This window comes from Oncorhynchus keta, chromosome 33 (genome assembly GCF_023373465.1).
Source record: "Oncorhynchus keta strain PuntledgeMale-10-30-2019 chromosome 33, Oket_V2, whole genome shotgun sequence".
In the NCBI taxonomy this organism is placed as follows: Eukaryota; Metazoa; Chordata; class Actinopteri; order Salmoniformes; family Salmonidae; genus Oncorhynchus; species Oncorhynchus keta.
In genome coordinates, this window is record NC_068453.1 from 7804059 (window position 1) to 7827332 (window position 23274).

Here is a 23274-nt window from a genome sequence, read left to right on the forward strand (position 1 = left end):
TATGCACATTTCATGAAAGTTTAATTTAAATTATAATAACGTCTTCATATCTCAAAATCATTGTCATGTGGTTAATCAAAATTATATCCAAATCTAAATGAAAATGATACAAACCTAACCTTGCCAACTATGTTAAAAATAGTCTACATAAAGTCAACAAATTAAAACATTGCAGCCTGCAGGTAGAAAATATCCTGATAAAAATAAATGTCCTATAAATCTCATTGGCTACACATGACCTGTCTGCAACAAACTTGAAACATTGTATCAACTATTAACTTGTGCCTGGCGAAGCTTGCGCTAGCAAACTTGCAACATGGAATAAAATATTCTGGGCCATCAGTTTCCCGCGCCAGTGAACTCGGGACATACACAGCTCTGGGCTATTTGCACAAGGGATAAGAAGCAGTGCTGACTTGGGTTGGAGCTCACCGGAGCTGAGTACCCGGCACCTAACATTTACTACTGCTAGAGCTCCTCCTCTGATAGAGTATTAGCTCAAAAGTACTGTGGAGCTCCTTTTCCTCTGATAGAATATTAGCTCTAAAGTATTGTGGAGCTCCTGCACCTACATGTAAACAGTACCAGCACTAAAAATGAGTACCAGAACGTATTTCGGTCCAAGTCAAGCACTGATAAGAAGTTATCAGGTAGGACTCTTTTATGACGTTCCCATTGGATCAGAGCAGGACATTTTTCCCTTTCGAAAGGGAGAGAGCTGGAAAGATGTTTCAAACACATTGGGGAACTATTGTCATTCTCAATGGATGTAAAAACAGACTTTGTTTGCTTGCCGTTTGAGGAGAAGAAAACATTCCTTTGAGAAGCTCCACAGGTCATGAGTTGTGGTGTGTTAAGCCAATAAAAAAAACACTTATCAGATCCCCAAATGGGCACATTTATTAGCCCACATTTGCGCGCAGGCTAGATAGCCCATTGGCCTACTTCTATGCGTGCACGTGTTCATTCAACATTGACAGGAGCGCTCCAAACAAAAGACAATGACTACATTGATCAATGGAATGAAATAAACCAAAACGCGTTTCTCTCAAGTGTAACATAGGTTGTGCACTCTGCAAACAATGTGTCCACTCTGGAATAATAATTGGAATAATAATATTGAATGCATTAAGAGAAATTACCGTAACCAAAGTAACAAACATGGTAGAAATTATAGGAATTAAGGCTAAATGTAGTACTGGTGATATATGTAATGGGAAATTGATATACACTAACAATCAAACGCAAACAATTCACACAATGAAACAATGAATGTGCACAAATTGTCAGGAGAGAAGAGAAGTGCATTGTGCGTCTGGGCACATGGTCAATCCGACGTCTGCATTGGCCATGCAGAGTTTACGGTGGTTCACAGGGCATTCACACTTCTTGCGCTTCGCGGAGCAGTGCAGAGATTTTGTCAAGGAAGTGAGACTGTGTTTTCTACAGGATGTACTGCCCCCACCTACTGTCAACCAATCATGTAAATGCAGAGCAATACAAAATTTGGGAGAGCTCGATTTGGCCTCTGCATGCCTCTGAAGGCTGTGCGATTGCGTCACACCCTCCGTATGGCTTAAATTGGCTTTTAGTCTAGGCCTCCACAGTGGATTAGTTCACTGAAATAGGCGCAAATATATATATATATATATATATATGTTACTGTTTGACAGCCTAAGACCAAACAATTAATCGACCAGTCGTCAGCCCTAGTGGGGTACAGAGATGAAATAGTTATTTTTTTAAAATCATGTTAACACTATCATTGCACACATAGTGAGTCCATGCAACTTATTATGTGACTTGTTAAGCACATTTTTACTCTTGAACTTATTTAGACTTTCCATAACAAAAAGGTTGCATACTTATTGACTCAAGACATTTCAGCCCTTCATTTTTTATTCATTTGTAAACAATAAAAATACAAATAAATTATACTTTGACATTATGGGGTGTTGTGTGTAGGCCAGAGACACAACATCTCTAAACCATTTTAAATTCAGGCTGTAGCACAACAAAATGTGGAAAAAGTCAAGGGCTGTGAATACTTTCTGAAGTGGGCAGAATAAATCTCTTTACACACAGACAACAGGTAATACCGAACCCATATGGAATATCAATCTCTTCAAATCCACTCAGAAATTATTTGAAATCAAACATACCTCTGGACTTAATTCCAATCAAAACCCGCTACAGAACATGAATGCTTTTGTCACTTCTAGGTTAGACTACTGCAATGCTCTACTCTCCGGCTACCCGGATAAAGCACTAAATAAACTTCAGTTAATGCTAAACACAGCTACTAGAATCTTGACTAGAACCAAAAAATGTCATCATATTACTCCAGTGCTAGCCTCCCTACACTGGCTTCCTGTTAAGACAAGGGATGATTTCTCGGTTTTACTGCTAACCTACAAAGCATGACATGGGCTTGCTCCTACCTATCTTTACGATTTGGTCCTGCCGTACATACCTACACGTACGCTACGGTCACAAGACGCAGGCCTCCTTACTGTCCCTAGAATTTCTAAGCAAACAGCTGAAGGCAGGGCTTTCTCCTATAGAGCTCCATTTTTATGGAATGTGAGAGACGCAGACTCGGTCTCAACCTTTAAGTCTTTACTGAAGACTCATCTCTTCAGTAGGTCCTATGATTGAGTGTAGTCTGGCCCAGGAGTGTGAAGGTGAACGGAAAGGCTCTGGAGCAACGAACTGCCCTTGCCGTCTCTGCCTGGCCGGTTCCCCTCTTTCCACTGGAATTCTCTGCCTCTAACCCTATTACAGGGGCTGAGTCACTGGCTTACTGGTGCTCTTCCATGCCGTCCCTAGGAGGGGTGCGTCACTTGAGTGGGTTGAGTAACTGACGTGATCATCCTGTCCGGGTTGGCGCCCCCCCTTGGGTTGTGCCATGGGGGAGATCTTCGTGGTCTATACACGGCCTTGTCTCAGGATGGTAAGTTGGTGGTTGAAGATATCCCTCTAGTGGTGTGGGGGCTGTGCTTTGGCAAAGTGGGTGGGGTTATATCCTACCTGTTTGGCCCTGTCCGGGGGTATCGTCGGATGGGGCCACAGTGTCTCCCGACCCCTCCTGTCTCAGCATCCAGTATTTATGCTGCAGTAGTTTATGTGTCGGGGGGCTAGGGTCAGTCTGTTATATTTGGAGTATTTCTCTTGTCTTAACCGGTGTCCTGTGTGAATTTAAGTATGCTCTCTAATTCTTCCTCTCTTTTTCTCTTTTTTTCTCTCTCTCTCTCGGAGGACCTGAGCCCTAGGAGACCATGCCTCAGGACAACCCGGCCTGATGACTCCTTGCTGTCCCCAGTCCACCTGGTCGTGCTGCTGCTCCAGTTTCAACTGTTCTGCCTGCGGCTATGGAACCCTGACCTGTTCACCGGACGTGTTACCTGTCCCAGATCTGCTGTTTTCAACTCTCTAGAGACAACAGGAGCGGTAGAGATACTCTGAATGATCGGCTATGAAAAGACAACTCACATTTACTCCTGAGGTGCTGACCTATTGCACCCTCGACAACCACTGTGATTATTATTATTTGACCCTGCTGGTCATCTATGAACATTTGAACATCTTGGCCATGTACTGTTATAATCTCCACCCGGCACAGCCAGAAGAGGACTGGCCACCCCTCATGGCCTGGTTCCTCTCAAGGTTTCTTCCAAGGTTCTGGCCTTTCTAAGGAGTTTCTCCTAGCCACCGTGCTTCTACACCTACATTGCTTGCTGTTTGGGGTTTGAGGCTGGGTTTCTGTACAGCACTTTGTGACATCAGCTGATGTAAGAAGGGCCATTTGATTGAATTTGATTGAATAGATCTAATTTAATTGATTACAAATTAAAACTTCACTGTCAAAAGTGTAAAAGTAGTGGAAATAAAACATCCCTAGCCTGCATATTCTGTTTGGCACTCCATCCATAGCTAGACTGCATGGAATCCATACCAGCGCTGCCTGCCCTGAGGGTAGTGCTGTCCTAACCAGACAGGACCAGACTATAGATCACCTTTACTCCTAGGCCTGTAATTTACCATCTGTCGAGACCCTTCAAAGCTACACTCTGGGATTATTTTCCTAGCAAAATGGCACAAGATTTTAAATGACCATTAAACAGGCACCCAGATGTCAGGTTGCAGAGATGGACAGAGGAGAAATGTGGCAGATCCACCTGGTAGTACTAGTTCCACTTCAAACTCCAAGCCCACACACACAAACACTGGGCAGTAGCCAGCCAGCCTCTCTGCTGGTCCACTGGGCCCTAAGGGTTGGTAAATGCTGATACAGCCCTGCGGCTAGCACTGGCTGGCTTCTGTACATGTGAAGACCAGACACGCACAGAGAAACCAATGAGCGTTGCTGAAATACCAGAGACGATAAGACGCCAAGAAAATCCCCCTATCTTTATAATGAATTGCCTGTACACTAATCAATGGGGATTAGGGTATAAATGAATGGCATTGATAAATTAAAACTAGCTGTATGCAGTGATTGAGGGAATCTGTGTTCCTGCAGTGTCCCGGGATAGCCCTTTCTCAGATACTCCTCTCTTTTCCTATCCTTCCCCCTTTCCTGTCCTCCTTCAGAACAAAGCTTATACCACATCCACACGTTTCGGAGTCTAGCCTCCAACAATCTCAGTCACCTCGACACGCACCAATGACAGAAACACACACCCACCACCCACCCACCCGAGTGAGTGTGCAAGATTAAACACGAATCAAATTCCTTTCCCGCTCATCGAACAGGGAGAGAGACACAGCTTACCCAGTTCAGACTGTTGTTTCAGCTTAATTGCTGTTCACAAATCACAGTCCTCTCTTCTCTTTCTCCCTCTGTCTCTTCTGTTGTAGGAGAACAGAGAAGCCTAGGGTGGAGTCAAGCCCAAAGTCATGGAATTACTACAGGAGAATCAGAGGATATCTATCCTGGACAGTCGATGCTCTTGCTTTTTAGAGCGTTGAAGTGTATCGAACAAACCAAAGCTGTAGCCTGATATATTGCATTCGCCACATTTTTCCACATTTTGTTATGAAACAGGAGAAGAAACGACAATATAAATGCAAATTTCTAATAAATAAAAACAGGGTCAGAAAACTCGAAAAAAATGTCTTGTTAAAACTATACAAATAAATACAATTAATTTCTTATCAGAAGCTGTCAATGTAAACACCACCTGATATATGTGCAGAAGCTTCGGAAAGACATCATTTGAGTCTTCTGTGGCTCAGTTGGTAGAGCATGGCGCTTGTACCGCCAGGGTAGTGGGTTCGATTCCCGGGACCACCCATACGTAGAATGTATGCACACATGACTGTAAGTCGCTTTGGATAAAAGCGTCAGCTAAATGGCATATATTATTATTATTATATTAAGTACTCAGACCACATGACTTTTTCCACATTTTGTTATGTTACAGCCGTATTCTAAAATGGGTTCAATTATTTTTTTCTCATCAATCTACGCACAATAGCAAATAATGACAAAGCGATAACAGGATTTTGGCGATTTTAGCAAATTTATAATAAATAAAAAACAGAAATACCTTATTTTAGAGTCATTAAAACTCGTTTTTCAACCACTCCACAAATGTCTTGTTAACAAACTAGTTTTGGCAAGTCAGTTAGGATATCTACTAAGTAATTTTTCCAACAATTGTTTACAGACAGATTGTTTCACGTATAATTCACTGTATCACAATTCCAGTGGTTCAAAAGATTACAAACACCAAGTTGACTGTGCCTTTAAACAGCTCGGAAAATTCCCCAAAATTATGTCATGGCTTTAGAAGCTTCTGATAGGCTAATTGACATCATTTGAGTCAATTGGAGGTGTATCTGTGGATGTATTTCAACGCCTACCTTCAAACTTGGTAGAGCATGCCTCTTTTCTTGACATCATGGGAAAATCTAAATAAATTATTATTATTATTATTATTAAACAACATCAAAAATCAAAAGCCTCAGAAAAAAATTGTAGACTTACACAAGTCTGGTTCATCCTTGGGAGCAATTTCTAAATGACAGAAAGGTACCACGTTCATCTTCTGACTTCAACTGTAAGTATTCAGACTCTTTACTATGACACTCGAAATTGAGCTTAGGTGCACCATGTTTCCATTCATCATTCCTGAGATGTTTCTACAGCTTGACTGGAGTCCAACTGTGGTAAATTCAATTGAGTGGACATGATTTGGAAATCATGGATTTCCAAATCAAGGATTGTGTCGAGCCATAGATCTGGGGAATGGTACCAAAAAATGTCTGCAGCATTGAAGGTCCCCAACAACATAGTGGCCTCCATCACTCTTAAATGGAAGAAGTTTGGAACCACCAAGACTCTTCCTAGAGCTGGCCGCCCGGCCAAACTGAGTAATCGGGGGAGAAGGGCCTTGGTCAGGGAGGTGAACAAGAATCCGATGGTCACTCTGACAGAGCGCCAGAGTTCCTCTGTGGAGATGGGACAACCACCAGAAGGACAACCATCTCTGCAGCACTCCGCCAATCAGGCCTTTATGGTAGTATGGTAGAGTGGTCAGACGGAAGGCACTCCTCAGTAAAAGGCACATGACAGCCCACTTGGAGTTTGCCAAAAGGCACCTAAAGGACTCTCAGACCAAGAGAAACAAGGTTCTCTGGTCTGATAAAAGCTAGATTGAACTCTTTGGCCTGAATGCCAAGCGTCACATCTGGAGGAAACCTGGGACCAACCCTATTATGAAGCATAGGGGTGGCAGCATCATGCTGTGGGGATGTTTTATAGCGGCTGGGACTGGGAGACTAGTCAGGATCGAGGGAAAGATGAACGGAGCAAAGTACAGAGAGATCATTGATGAAAACCTGCTTCAGAGCACTCAGGACCTCAGACTGGGGAGAAGGTTCACCTTCCAACAGGTCAACGGTCCTAAGCACACAGCTAAGACAATGCAGGAGTGGCTTCGGGACAAGCCTCTGAATGTCCTTGAGTGGCCCAGCCAGAGCCCGGACTTGAACCCAATCTAACATCTCTGGAGTCTTTAAAATAGCTGTGCTGCGATGCTCCCCATTCAACCTGACAGAGCTTGAGAGGAGCTGCAGAGAAGAATGGGAGAAACTCCCCAAATACAGGTGTGCCAAGCTTGTTGCGCCATGCTGTAATCGCTTCCAAATGTGCTTCAACAAAGTACTGAATAAAGGGTCTGAATAATTATGTAAATATAATATTTACATATGTTTTTGCTTTGTCATTATGGGTTATTGTGTGTAGATTGTTGAGGACAAAAACCAATTTAATACATTTTAGAATAAGGCTGTGACGTAACAAAATGTGGAAAAGGGGGTCTGAATACTTTCTGAATGCATTATACTTATTTGGTTCTGTTTAAGTTAATCAAATGTAATATTGTACCGATGAAATACGAGGATTGAAATACTCTAGGCTTGGTTCCAACCAGCGAGTTATGGGGAGCTGTATTTCTTCCCTTGGCTGCTGTGGGGATTCTAGGCATAGCCTGGTGTTTTGTTCAAAGTCTGTGAGGTTCAGAGCAATGTGCCTGTGTGTGTGAGACCCATACTGTTCCTGTAATCTAATAACAGTTTCTATAGACACCAAGGACAGACATAGCCTCCAAACCAGGTTTTAATACAATTAGAATGTTTCTTTATTCAAACATTCTAATTGTATTAAAACCTCACCACCCACCACCTTAAAATAAAACACCAAAATATATCCTGTACTGCATACATGTACCATACTCACCTTTCCCTCTGCCACACGATACAAAACACCACATATCACAATAACGAACAGAAAACTCAACTTCTATAACCGTATATCCAATACATCTTCCCCAGCTGTACAGTCAGCCCCCCAACACACCATATCTCCTGAAACATCTCCACACTTTTTTATTTTATAGAACTCAAATTCTAACCTAAGGCACGCAGAGACCATTCCATTAAATAATAGTAAAAGGTCTGCTATTCCCCCACCTTGTTATCCAAATAGCCAACTTTGCCTGGGCAAACAGAAAATCCAACAAAACACATTTGGCCTTTTCCTTATTTGAATACCTGTACCCCATTATAAACATCCCAACAGTAAAACCCACCCCCAACCTCTCACACAGGCATTCCAACAGAGACATTAATGGCATTAACCTGGTGCACACAGAAAACACATGAATCACAGTGTTCTCTCATAACACAGAAAGGACACCGGTTCAACCTGTGTCCCGACTCCCGGTTCAACCTGTGCCAATCAGCTGTTAGTGGCCAGGGCTCCATGTGGAACCCTCCACTGGAGGTCCCCTGACCTCTTTGGTGCTGGGGGCTTGTAGAGCCCCCTCCATCTAAAACCCACCATACTCTCCTCCCCACATACCCCCTGCCACTGATGTGCCTTCACTCCTGGTAGGCTCCTAATGTTCCTCACCTTGATGCAGAGGTTGTAGGGGGCTTTACCTCCCACCTCCTCAAACTCCCCCAGGCTCAGAGTGTTAGATTTGAACATGTCCTCCAGACCCCCTTGCCAGTCCCCAGTCTCTGCCGTCACCTGCAGTGGCAGAAACATCGATGGCCCCTCCCCCTTCGGTCGCTCAAACACCCCCCCTTACCGGCTCAGACAGTGCCTCCTGGACCTCCTCCAGGAATCTCTCCAGCAGCCTAAGAGTCATTCCTGTCTGTTATGCCAGGACGTCCAGGGTTTTCCACCCCTCCTTTTCCAGCAGTCGCAGGTCACCCAGCCTATGTAAGCCCGCTACCATCAGTCGCCTCTGCAGGGTGGCCGACTGAACCGATCTCAAAAGAATGTCTGGGTTGTGGAAGATAGGCTCCTCCCACACCCACAGCCCAGGCTCCACACCCCCTTCTCGTGTTGACCTTAGCAGCTGCCAGGCCCTCAGCAGCTGCCAGGCCCTCAGCACTGCAGAGTAAAAATCCCAACCCTAATCCGCCAGCTCACATCAGCAGTCCACATGCTGGTTCTCTCCAACCAACATCAGTATTGTTCAGCAGTCTCTGCGCCGCCTTTAGTCGGAACGCAGCCACCCTGCTCCAGTTCCACCAGGCCCTGTCCTCCTTCGTGGACGGTCATGTACAACACTGCTGCCCACAGCCAGTGATGGCCCGACCAGAAAAAGCCGACCAGCTTGCGTTGCAGGTCTGCGAGCAGTTGAGGACAGCCAGTTTATGCCACAGGGAAGATGCCACCAGGTTATTGATTATCAGCACCCTCCCTCTATATGACACTTGGGACAGGACCCACCTCCACCTGGCCAGTCTTGACACCACTGCCTGTGACAGCCCCTCCCAGTTCTTCCTGACCCACATCTTCAAGCCCAGGTACACCCCCAACATGTTAAGCCCTTCACAATCTCACTGCAAACCACATGGAAGCACATAACAGAGCTTTACTCTTGCCCCAGTTTACCTGACGAAGCTCCCACGTACACCTTCAGACTATTCTCTAGTGCCTTCATATCCTTCCCATCTCTGACCATCACAGAAACGTCATCTGCATACGCTGACACTGCTATGACTGTCACTACACCCATGCCTGTCCAGCACACTCCCTGCAGTCTACTGCGTAGCAGGCCCATAAAAGGCTCAATGGCTAGTGTATATAACTGTGCCCGATAGAGGGCATCCTTGTCTAATGCCCCGTCTCACCCAGACTGGCCTGCTGAGCCCGAATCCCACCTTGACCATACATGATGCCCCAGCATACAACAGCTTCACACAGGTCAAAAAACTTCCCAAACCCAAACATCACATTAAACAGATACTCATGGTCCACTCTATCAAAAGCCTTCTCTTGATCTAAAGAGACCAGTCCAAAGTTCAAATTAGAACCTCTCGACAAGTCCAACATGTCCCTGATTAAGAACAAGTTGTCCGTAATTGAGCGTCCCGGTACACAATACGTTTGGTCCTTGTGTACTATCGAATCCAGCTGGGACTTCAGTCTGTTAGAGAGGACCTTGGCAAATATCTTGTTGCCCGCCCAGAGCAATGCCCCGGGCCTCCAGTTCACACAAGTCCCCTTTTTGGGCAGGCGAGTCAGAGCCGCACGACGGCAACCTCATCGGCAAATCTCCCCAGAATTTTTTATTTTTTTTTTTAAACTCCACTGGGAGTCCATCGACCCCCAGTGCACGACCGGGGGACATCTGGGTTACTGCCTCTGCCAGTTCATGGGACAACAGAGGAATGTCCATTAACCTTGGCTTCACTGCTCTGTCTTTCCAAACCAAAGAAGGAGGAGCTGGGAGCATCCATCTCCTTGAGCATGGAGAACCTAGCTCTTACAAGTGCTCTGTTTGGTTTAACCTGGAAAAGACTACCCAGGTCCCTACGTAATTCAGCTAAATTAGTCTGGAGGCCTACATTGCCCCACCATCTCACTAATACTACGCTCTAGTTCCCCCAATACTCTCCTAGCCTCTGAGGATGAGAGAGCTGTATACTGTTGACAGAAATGCCGAATTTGGACATTCCCCACATCCCACCATTGACTCAGACTCCCCTCTTCGCTGACCCCACCTTTCCCAAAAGGTCTAGAAACCTAAGCAAAAAGTGGCATCTTGTAAGAGCTTTACATTAAACTTCCAATAGGCCTGCCTGGGCCCTGGTGAAATAGACAGCCGAGCCATGGTTATGTGGTGATCCGAAACAATTCACAGGGTTAATGGTAGCGCCCAACAGCCTATTGCTCTGATTCCTGGACAAGTAAAAATGTTGAAGTCGGGCTGCACTCACCCTCTCAACCTCGCCCCAAAGACCTTCACCCATGTATACTGTCTTGTGTCGGGATGTTTAGTTCTCCAAACATCCTCTAAGTCGAACGGATTAATGATGTCCCTTACCACTCCCACTGACACTGAATGAGGCTCTTCCCCATTTCGGTCTTTCGTAAAAATCCATTGTACAGTTCCAGTCCCCGACGACAACCAGCGTCTCATCAGGCGCTACCTGTGAGAGTTCCAGTCTAAGACACCCAAATAGATCCCCCCTCTCTCCCTGTGTTAGGCGCATACACATTTATAAAGACAAAAGCCATGTTGTTAATTTCTGCTTTTACAACAAGTAGCCTACCCACCTCCTTTGAGGAGCAAAGTTTTACAGACAGACCCAGTAAAAAAAGGACTCAGCCTGCCACCCCTGCACTAAAATGTGTCCCATGGCTCAACATACTTGCCCCTTTCCACCAGAGTCCACAAACAACTTCATTCACCACATCACTGTGTGTCTCCTGCAGAAACCGCACTTTTTTTATATTACATATTCACCCGACACACTCCTCTTTCCCACATCTCTAGCGCCATTTAAATGGAGCATGCCTACTCAAAGAGTCTCCATAAGAAGTGGGAGCAAGACAGCAAAGAAAGAGACCAATAGCAAAGCTCAAAAGCCCCAGTGCCAGAAATAAACTACACATCTAAACAGTGTCTAAAGGTAGACCCTTACGCACTGTTGTGACCCACTTCCTCAACCTAAACCGTTTCCTGGGTGAGAGGACACCATGCCCCTAATTTTTCATAGCATGTTGTACTGATATTACAAACTTTCTCAGATCAGAAAAAAAGGCTTCAAGGATAACTTTTTCCCTCTTGGTCTCATTCAGGCACCCTGTCAGTTCCCTCAATGTGTACTTTGACCCCTCTGCTTGACTGGTTGTCCGCTCTACATCACCATCCATAGCATGACTAGACCCATCCTCATCTACACCACCATCGACAAGCATGACTAGACCCATCCTCATCTACATCACCAACCATAGCATGACTAGACCCATCCTCATCTACATCACCATCCATAGCATGACTAGACCCATCCTCATCTACATCACCATCCATAGCATGACTAGACCCAGCCTCATCTACATCACCATCCATAGCATGACTAGACCCAGCCTCATCTACACCACCATCGACAAGCATGACTAGACCCATCCTCATCTACATCACCATCCATAGCATGACTAGACCCATCCTCATCTACATCACCATCCATAGCATGACTAGACCCAGCCTCATCTACACCACCATCGACAAGCATGACTAGACCCATCCTCATCTACATCACCATCCATAGCATGACTAGACCCATCCTCATCTACATCACCATCCATAGCATGACTAGACCCAGCCTCATCTACATCACCATCCATAGCATGACTAGACCCAGCCTCATCTACACCACCATCGACAAGCATGACTAGACCCATCCTCATCTACATCACCATCCATAGCATGACTAGACCCATCCTCATCTACATCACCATCGACAAGCATGACTAGACCCAGCCTCATCTACACCACCATCGACAAGCATGACTAGACCCATCCTCATCTACACCACCATCCATAGCATGACTAGACCCATCCTCATATACACCACCATCCATAGCATGACTAGACCCATCCTCATCTACATCACCATCCATAGCATGACTAGACCCAGCCTCAGCTACACCACCATCCATAGAATGACTAGACCCAGACCCATCCATAGCATGACTAGACCCAGACCCATCCATAGCATGACTAGACCCAGACCCATCCATAGCATGAGTAGACCCAGACCTTTCCCTGGCATGACTAGACCCAGACCCATCCCTGGCATGACTCGACCCAGACCCATCCCTGGCATGACTAGACCCAGACCCATCCCTGGCATGACTAGACCCAGACCCATCCATAGCATGACTAGACCCAGCCTCATCTACACCACCATCCCTGGCATGACTAGACCCAGCCTCTGCTGTCTGCATCTCATTGCCCCCTGCGTGTTTACCTCGATATCCCCCACTGGCGCTTGTACCCTCACCTTGTCTACGGCCTTTATGTTGTCATGCAAAGCTCTTATGCCCTAAATCCCCACACTCAAAACACCATAGACTATCTGTGCTGGCAAACTCTGCATAGAGCCCCTCCCCATGCTTCACTTTAAAATGCACATTTAACTGTTGCTCATTGTTGTTCAGAAACATAAACACTTGCCTCCAGAACGTAACAACGTGCTTCACGGCATCTGCCTGAAAGCCTGCTGACAGTACACGAAAACCGCTAGCAAACTTACCAAAACGACTCAGCTCTTTCCTGATTTGATCATCCGTAATAAACAGAGGCAAATTTTCAACTACCACCTTTGTCGAAATGGAAGAGGCAGAATTGGCACCAACACACCCCTTACAAATATTGCACTAGCAATTAGCCTACCAACCAAATGTGCTCTTTTCACGAACACAACCATAGCTTTGTTCATTCTGGACGCGGAATGTATAAATTCAGCTCCTACCTGTTTTCCGACTGCGAGCAGAACCCTCTTTAACTCCATTCTCAGGAACACACCTGAATCCATGCCGTATCGACAGCATCTCCTCCGCGCTAGGCTGAGAAGCCATCGCGCACACCACACCTTCCACACCCCAGGAAATTAACTCTGTCCTCTTCCACCCTAACTTTGAAAAAACCTGTGGATTCCACTAAAACAAATAGTGCATTAACCCTCCACCATAGAAAATAAAATTGAAAGAAAGACCAAGAACAGAATCAAGAAAAGAAGATTGGTGTAGAGGGCTCTACACCAAACACTCAAACTCCCAGCATGCACTGAGAGAGAGAGAAAGAGAGAAGAGAGAGATTATAGAGAGTTATAGACAAGAGCGGAGAGAGAAGGTTGTAATGTCTTAGGAATGATCAGGGAGTTGCTTTGCTAATATCAGTTACTTTCAGTGCCAAGACTAATATACCACCACATCACGCACATAAACATGTAAACACAATCTGGTCTATGAATAGAGGATGACTTACATCACACGAAATGTCAACAAAACCATCAATCTCTGAACAGACAGATCCAATCTGTCATGTGTCTATCTTTATTCTAAACTACAGCCTGGTCCAAGATCGGTGTGTGCTGTATAGCCAACACTTATGGTCACAAGGAGTTGGCAGTACAGCACAAACAGATCTGGGACCAGGCCAATGTTGCTCTAGGCAGCACCTGTATAGGTAGTGATTCATCTCTACGAGCCTCTCCGGACATTGTTAGGACATCCATCAGAGTTAGGGGTCAGAGGTTGTGTGTAGACAAAGGAAGGAGCTCCGCCACACCATCTCTGGTGCAGCTGGTTGAGTGCAGTCAGTGGCAGTCAGTGGCAGCAGTGGTAGTATTGTGACAGGTGACTGTAGACATATCAGTGTGGATGACGGATCACCACCTCAAGCTGAACCTCGGCAAGACGGAGCTGCTCTTCCTCCCGGGGAAGGACTGCCCGTTCCATGATCTCGCCATCACGGTTGACAACTCCACTGTGTCCTCCTCCCAGAGCGCTAAGAACCTTGGCGTGATCCTGGACAACACCCTGTCGTTCTCAACTAACATCAAGGCGGTGGCCTGTTCCTGTAGGTTCATGCTCTACAACATCCGCAGAGTACGACCCTGCCTCACACAGGAAGCGGCGCAGGTCCTAATCCAGGCACTTGTCATCTCCCGTCTGGACTACTGCAACTCGCTGTTGGCTGGGCTCCTTGCCTGTGCCATTAAACCCCTAGAACTCATCCAGAACGCCGTTCAACCTTCCCAAGTTCTCTCACGTCACCCCGCTCCTCCGCTCTCTCCACTGGCTTCCAGTTGAAGCTCGCATCCGCTACAAGACCATGGTGCTTGCCTACGGAGCTGTGAGGGGAACGGCACCTCAGTACCTCCAGGCTCTGATCAGGCCCTACACCCAAACAAGGGCACTGCGTTCATCCACCTCTGGCCTGCTCGCCTCCCTACCACTGAGGAAGTACAGTTCCCGCTCAGCCCAGTCAAAACTGTTCGCTGCTCTGGCCCCCCAATGGTGGAACAAACTCCCTCACGACGCCAGGACAGCGGAGTCAATCACCACCTTCCGGAGACACCCGAAACCCCACCTCTTTAAGGAATACCTAGGATAGGATAAGTAATCCTTCTCACCCCCCTTTTAAGATTTAGATGCACTATTGTAAAGTGACTGTTCCACTGGATGTCATAAGGTGAATGCACCAATTTGTAAGACGCTCTGGATAAGAGCGTCTGCTAAATGACTTAAATGTAAATGTAAAATGACAGGGGGCACACTCTCCTCTTTCCCACACACACATCTCCTTACTTTAGTCCTTTCCTTTAGCAAACCTCTTGTAAGACGTATTCAGCACCTAATATACTAAAACATCTCAACTTATTATCTTATTCATGCTGCTGCAGTAGTGACCTCATGTAAATCAAATGAAACCTCTTAGGTTCCTCCAGAAATCTGACTATGGGACTTACATGAAACGGTAAACCTCTTCTGGGTGCTTTGGAGATAAACCTCAGAGAAAGTGAGAGAAAGCGAGAGAGCAAGAGACTGTAGAGAGAACGAGAGATGGGGAGAGAAAACTACGTAGCTCCTACAGAGTGGGGTTGAGGGCCAAACCTAGGCGGCGCTAGCTAAAAGGCCCCCAGTAGCGGCACACTGCAAGCTCTCCCTCCCTTCGCCCCTCCCTCCTTACCTCCGAGAGAGCGAGAGAGCGAGAGAGAGAGAGAGAGAGAGAGAGAGAGAGAGAGAGAGAGAGAGAGAGAGAGACCAAGTGGAAATGATGATTTAGCACCAATCACTCCAAATCATTATTATGGTACATCTCACAAAGTTGGCCTACAGAAGAGTAACACCATCCATCCCTCGTCTCTATTATGCCCAGAGGGCCACACAAACAGACTGCTTATATAACACAGACAGAACTCTGTATACTGGGCCTTAGAAAGACTTTAGGTATCAGGACCGAAGCCTGAGGAGATAGTCATTAGACAGTCGACATTAGATAGTCAAGTCAATGGCTCTTCTTTTATTAAGACTATGGTGAATAAAACGAGAGAGCTAAATTCAGAGGGAAAAGCTTGCTGAATGTTGAGCTAGCCAGATAAGAGATATTCTATTACAGTGGGAACACTCAGCCCCTACCATGCCTCATCGGTGTTGTTCTAAGGGGAGAGACAGAGTGGTGTTGTGACTAGAATGTTAACCTGCGTTATCTGGGGGATATCTGACAGGCAGGGAGTACCTCTGGCCTTTCAGGAGGGTTAGATAAACCATTTCAATCCCTTTCTGTTGGTAGAATAAAACACCTGTTCGTTCTGATCTTGCCCTGTTTTTGAGAAATACAATTTGATCAATTTAAACAGATTTTGAGAGCTTAGTTTGAATGGGTGAATTGACAGAAAGAGACATCTTAGATAGATATCTAATTCAAACACTGTTCAATTTCACACATCAGTAGCAACCACTACTATGCCCATCTCTGTGCCCAGGAGATCAGATTTAACTAATAATATCATTGTTTTTAGGAAAAAACATTTGTTTCCTAATATTGGACCTTAATTTTCCAAAAAAGCTCTGAATGAATTTGAGCCATGTCATTATCTCACAGAGAAAGAGAGAGAAGGGCTAGTGTTTCATTAATGAAGGAAGCCAGGAGCAGGCTGTTGGTGTCTGTCTCAGTCTGGTCTCCTGTTGTCCCTAGACTCCCCTGGGCCTGGGGTTGAGAGGTCAGAGCACCAGTGTTAATGATTACCTAACATTTGACATCACGGTGTGTCTAGAGTAGTGAGGAGGGAGGTCGGGGGTCGGAATGTTTGTGTAAGATGCATTATTCTGATGGTGTGATGGAGTGGGCAGGGGTGCCCCTCGAGGGACAGCCGGGGGTCAGCATTGTCAAGGAGATCTCAAGAGTCCCAATTGTTATCGGCGAATGCGAAAGGTCCACTAGTGACCACGAGCCTCTGGACAGACAGTCTTTTGTTACACCGAAAAAGACAAGTCACCGAGATAACTAATTATGAGAGAGGTTGAGAAGGAAAGGCATAGGGAGGTTTCATTCTTGGTAAATAGAAAGAGATGGATTGAGAGAGTGAGAGCGAGACTTAAGGTGCTGGGCAGTTTGCCCATCTCTCATGGGGATAGGATGCCTCTCTCCCACTTACTGCCTCAAACAAGTCAATACGAAGGCCTGTATAACATCAATGCTCTATATTACAGTTGAAATAACCTCTAATGTGTCATTTAACAGAACAAAGTATACTGCTGTATAAGAGGACATCTTTCACCCAAATGTTTTCTGCGTGACTTACCGACAAATGCAGATAACCCATCTTACTTTTATTACACTAAACTGTATAGGCTGTACAACACAATCAGCAAAAAAAAGGACTCCTCGTTTTAACCGAAATTGCAGCAAAATCACCCAGCACGACCTGCTGACTAAGGCTATGTGAAGCACGGAGAACTATTTCAGTGTGTGAATGCGTGAGACAGACTTTGCCCCAGTTTTGATCATCACACTTAGCCATTCCTGCTAACCTAAGTGAAAAAGGGGCCAACACAAGCTGTTCACTTCTAAGGTGAGTTTCTTGAAGAAGGTGTCTCGCGTGCTAGAATGTTGATATGTGCAAACCGCATTTCTGCAGTGAAAAAAACATCATTGGTTAAAAAATAAGAGCACCTGGTATAATAGCACCTTTTATGAACCCAGGCAACCACCACAATACAGTATCACACAAACAGTATAAAACGGTAGAACCAGACACTTACACCTTCCAACTACCACTCACTAAACATATACAGCACTTCGGCTAGGGCCTAAGCTCTGCGTTGCTTCCATAGAACACGCAGTCAACTACACATAGTTCCAGACGATAGATATAATATCTATTTTCTCTCTCACGTATATTTCTTCCCCTTAGTCCACTCTGCAAGCAGCAAACTATTTCAGGTGAAAACCCAAAATAGCTTACTTTCAAATGCTTCTTCACTTCATTTCATTCAACTCTCTCGGGTCATACCAGACCACGCAAATCACCACTGAGATAGCCATCTTGAATACATTCTTTTGCTTACTCATTCAACTCTGCCAGCAGGAAAATAGGCCTTTTTTACACCTCTAAATACAAGTCCAGAAGAATATGATTTATGAACAAGGCGTTTAATAAGACAGGTAATTATAGTTAATAATAATAATAATAATAATAAGACATGGTAATAAGTGGATCACCCGTTTGCATGTATACATTTGAGGTGTTCTTACCTGAGACAGAGACAGTCATGGGGGCCTCTAGAGGTCTGTTGTTATCCAGGTCTCTGCTGAGCTTCAGTTCCCCCGTGACTGCATTCAGCACTAGCAGGTTCAGCTCATTCCCCGACTCAAAACTGTAGTGCAGTTTATCCGACACGTCTGGGTCATGGGCAGGTACCTTCCCGATTATCCCTGAGGGGAAACTATTGGACTTGTTGGTCACATAGTTGTTGAAGATAATCTCAAAGTTTTGCAGAACCGGGTCGTTGTCATTGATGTCGACTAAACGGATGTGGACTGTGGCCCGGCTGACGAGCGGAGCGGACGTGGCCTGGACCACAATAACGTACTCGGTTCTGGACTCGTAGTCGAGGTCCGTGAGGGCGGTGAGGTCGCCTTTGAAGATGTCCAGCTTGAAGACCTCTGGGATGTTCCCCTCCACGATCTGGTACATGATCTGAGCGTTGGTTCCCTCATCTGGGTCGGTGGCGCTGATCCGAGCCACGACGGAACCGACGGGACTGTTCTCCTCCACGTAGATAAACAGTTCGTCCTTCTCGAACACGGGCGCATTGTCGTTGATATCCAGCACAGACACCTGGATGTCCACCGCTGCTTTGAGAGGAGGAATCCCCTTATCCACAGCGAAGGCCTTCAGGGTATACACAGGCACGTTCTCTCTGTCTAGCTTCCTGGCTGTTCTGATGATGCCAGAGTAGGGCTCGATGAAGAAGTCCCCCTCCCCGTCATCTCCACCCTGGAAGGTGTAGCTCAGCCTTCCGTTGGACCCGGAGTCCCTGTCGGAGGCAGATATCTGGAGCACGCTGGTGTAAACGGGTGCGTCCTCAAATACAGTCCCCTGATACATGTCCCGTAGGAACTGAGGTGTGTTGTCGTTGGCATCCAGGATTATTATCTCCACATAGGTCGTATCGGACTTCTGAGGAATGCCATTGTCCCTGGCGACGATGGCTAGCGTGTACGACGCCTGGTCCTCGTAGTCTATCTCCATCTGGGTGGTGATGGCGCCCGTGTCGGGGTCGATCTTAAACTGGGGGACGTTGTCCTCCATGATGTACGTGATGCGAGCGTTTTCACCCGTGTCTTCGTCGGTGGCGCTGATGATGACCACAATGGACCCCACGGGCCGGTCCTCGCTAATCATCACCTGGTAGTTGGCGCTCTGGAACACGGGACGGTGCGTGTTGGCGTCCGTGACGTTGATGAACACCTGTGCCATGTCATAACGTGTGCCGTCCGAAGCAGTTACCGTCAGGACGTACTGGCGCTCCTGTTTGTAGTCTAAGGGTAACGCCAAGGTGATGAGCCCGCCTCCACTCTGACTGGTGATGGCGAAACGGTTCCTGGTGTTTCCGCTAGAGATCTGATAGGTTACCACGCTATTTACATCCCTGTCGACGGCTGTCACTGTCAACACACTGGTCCCCACCACAGCATCCTCATTAATCTTCAGAGAATACACCTTCTCTGTGAAGGTCGGGATGTTGTCGTTCACATCTAGGACCGTGATGCTCACGCTGGCCGAGGATGACATCGCAGGTATCCCACAATCCCTCGCTTCCATGCCGAAGGTATAGAACTCGGTGGTTTCCCTGTCGAGCTCCGTGGCGACCGTGATCCACCCAGTGCTATTGTTGATGGTGAAGGGGAAACCAGGGGAGGTGTCGGTGAGATGGTACTCCAGACGGGCGTTATCCCCAGAATCAGCATCTATAGCCTGGATGTGGATTACTGAGTAGCCAATGGCCACATTCTCCAGCACAGTGGATTGAAACGGCGTGCTGACGAACATAGGAGCGTTATCATTTACGTCAACCACCTGGACCACCACCATCCCAGTCCCGTTGATCAACGGAGGCCTGCCACCATCCTGAGCTTTAATCCGTAAATTATACTCCCTAATCATCTCGTAATCCAGGGGATTAATGACATCGATGACCCCAGTGGGAGAGTGGATGTAGAACTGTCCCTTCACGTTGCCACTGATGATGCTGTAGTGGACCTTAGCGTTGTTCCCCTCATCTTTGTCCGTGGCCTGAACTTGGGTGACTTTAGAGTTGACGGCCACGTTCTCAGGGATTTGGACCACGTAACGTTTCTCACAGAACTGGGGGTAGTTGTCGTTCTCGTCCTCTACAGAGATGTTGACGGTGGCCGTGGCGCTCCGGGGTTCAGGGTCTTTCCCCTGGTCGTTGGCTTCCACGATCAGCTGGTACTGGGACATGGTCTCTCTGTCGGGCCGCTCTCTGATCCTCACTAGCCCGTGGCGCGGGTCGATCTCAAAACCCGCGTTCACTCCGTCGCCGTTGACGATTTTATAGACCATGTTGGCGTTGGAGGGTGCGTCTCCGTCAGTGGCTCTTATGGTCATGACCTCAAAGCCCACCTCTACATTCTCCCGTATGGTTACCCGGTATTCAGTCTGCTCGAACACCGGCCCGTGGTCGTTGGTGTCGCTGACCGTCACGGTGAGGTAAGACGTGGCTGAGCGCCGCGGGGATCCGTTGTCTGTTACCATTACTTTGAAGACGTGTGTGTCTTTGACCTCTCTGTCTAAAGGCTGCACTGTTGTAATAGCACCTGTCTGAGGGTTTATTACAAAAAAGTCGTTGGATCTGCTGTCAAAGAGGGCCTCCATTCCATACTCTATTCTACCGGCCTCTCCATCATCCGGATCAGTGGCCTTCAGTGTGATGACGCGGGTCCCTGATGGTTCATTCTCGGGAACAGACACCTGGTAGTTGGGGAGCTGAAACTGGGGAGGTGTGTTCACATTTCTCCGTTTTCGGTGGTTCCATTTGCCAGGCACAATCTGGATGGTGTGTGATGATGATGATAACTGCCCATGGGTCTCTCCCTCAACCACCGTCACCAACCGCAAACTCACGCGCACGGAGACGCGGACGCTCCGGTCACTCAGAGCACGCAGTGTACAATGCAAATGCACCTCTCCGTCTCCCAAACAGTAGTCTTCGTCCAGCAATAGATTACCATGTTTAAAAACTGCTCTCAAGTCTTTCCCAGTAGTACATGAGGAGGCAGAAAATTTGGTATTTCGCGTAAAGGCAGGCAAAAGTTTTGTTACATTCACAAGCAAATTACCTGCGGATAAGCAGGAAGTTGCTTCCAATTTGGAAAGGTAACTGATGTGAATGTCGAATTTACCTATTGTGCTCTTTCTCTTGTATTTGATAAAACAGTCTTGTCCGTGTACAAATGTATTGAAATGTGTCAAAACAAAATTTTCAGACGTCAACGACCCTATCCTGATATAGACAGGCACCGGGTTCCTCAATAAACGCACACAATCCACTTTTCCGTACACACGGAGAGCTCCTTCTTGCCATTCCACTTGTAAAAAGTTCTGAATGTATTTAGGAGTTAAAGTCCTGTCGATTTTGTAAGTCCAACCGGGCCCCAGGGACAAATTTGCCAAAACAGTCCCAGTTTGTAACGTCTCCGAAAGGTGTAGCTCGAAACATCCCAGCAAGGGCACATTGAATAGAACACAAACCCAGATCCAATACATCGGTAATTCCATGGTTTTAAACTCCAACAAATCCCATTCAATTTAATCGAAACATCTCCACCAAAGCATTAACTATCCCTCTCCTTTTTTCTTTTATCCTTCATGGTGAAGTTTTAAAGTGGAAACGACACTTATTATCCATAGTATCCACGGAGCGCAGTCACATGAATCTACGAGCAAAGTTTTAAATGACGACAAAATGGCTCCACCGCCCCCCCTCTTCTGAGAGCTGATTAACATAGACCTGCTGCTGTGTTCGGCTCACCGGGACACTTTCGCAGGGGATCTTTCTCATGGACATTCGGAAGTGTCCTGAGCTGTTGACGAATGCGCATTCGGACCGTTGCCATGACAATACAGAGAGTTTGTTACAACGCGCGTTGTGTGTTTGAGGACCACTAGAACTTTGTTATGAAACTAGTTTGGTGTCATTCAAACTTTCCCCGATGTTTAGTTGTGTATTGTGTTTGTCACCTGGGGAAAATGGTACATTAGCACACAACCATCTATTGGAAAAGGTTATTAGTAAGCTATTTGGACAATGAATCGCTATTGTCATGGTTAGTAGTCTAGAGCTCAACATTTGCATATCAATTCTGAATAAATAGTTGAAAATAATATATTGATTTAGATTTGGCCCATGTGCTTGGATTTGTATTATGGAGTTGGATTATACACATTTATGGACAGTTTATGAATTATCTATTTTCAGAATATGCATAACTCTCCAGATCATCCATTGAAATTAGATTATAATCCATAGCTTCCTCCATCCTACCATTTATGTTGGTATCCATGTCAATGTAGCCTTGTTTAAAGAAAAAGTGTCCGTTGCACCTATTTGTAATGTATGCTGCTTTAATTCATTCCAGTGGCGATTTTAGCATGTACATCTTAGTGGGGCAAAAATGCATGCCAGCTAAAACAATACACAACACACCACTAAACAATACAATGAACTGCACTATAAGGGTGACAAACTGCACCCAGAAACTGTTAGGGCCTACATGTTTTATTTGAACCTTTATTTAACTAGGCAAGTCAGTTAAGAACAAATTCTTATTTACAATGACGGCCTACACATAAAGCTGTCCCAACACCTTACCACTGCTACACCTGTCTATCAACGGAGCCTTGTCTGGCAGCGACACAGTTCACTCAGCCTCATTTACAGCCTTTAAAAAAAACACATAGCTGATATGGCTGACTTGCTTAAACAAACATGGTTTATAATACCAATTGAAATTTACAAACTATGGCGACAAGCAGATAAGAGGCAATCCGTCATTTCGATTAAGACATTAATGAGCGGGCTAGGTTGGACGTAGCCAATATAACTATTTGTTTAGCACTTTTCAAATGCACAGCGACAGAATTCAGAACATGGGCAGTTCTTACAGTGTTCTTCCTGTTCACCAAGTCAGAACCATAGGATAAATAAAGGGGATATATAAGCAGACAATGAAAGCTCTTACAAAATTCAATGATTACATTCCTCTTAAATGGGTTATATGCACCAAATTCTCAACAGTAGGTGAAATTAAGAGGGGTAAATAGACCAAGTTATGAGGGTGAGGCACATGGCCTACTAACAGCTTACTACACATCATACACTTAGTATTACTTTCTTAGCTACAGTACAGCTCCCTGGCATATTACATC

General features: G+C 46.0%; 1 protein-coding gene across 4 annotated transcripts in view; it reads right to left on the bottom strand.

Annotated features, from left to right (window-relative positions):
* Positions 1 to 21856, bottom strand: part of celsr1a (cadherin EGF LAG seven-pass G-type receptor 1a) — a 127743-nt gene extending 105887 nt beyond the window's left edge. Inside the window, exon 1 of one of the 4 annotated variants that reach the window (XM_052491747.1) lies at positions 18075 to 21856. In XM_052491747.1, the coding sequence (XP_052347707.1) occupies positions 18075 to 21624 (3550 nt within the window). In that variant the 5' untranslated portion in view covers positions 21625 to 21856. The remainder of the gene's footprint in view (positions 1 to 18074) is intronic. The other 3 variants (XM_052491745.1, XM_052491744.1, XM_052491746.1) reach the window with 3 other exon arrangements.
* Between the last annotated feature and the right edge of the window lie 1418 nt (positions 21857 to 23274).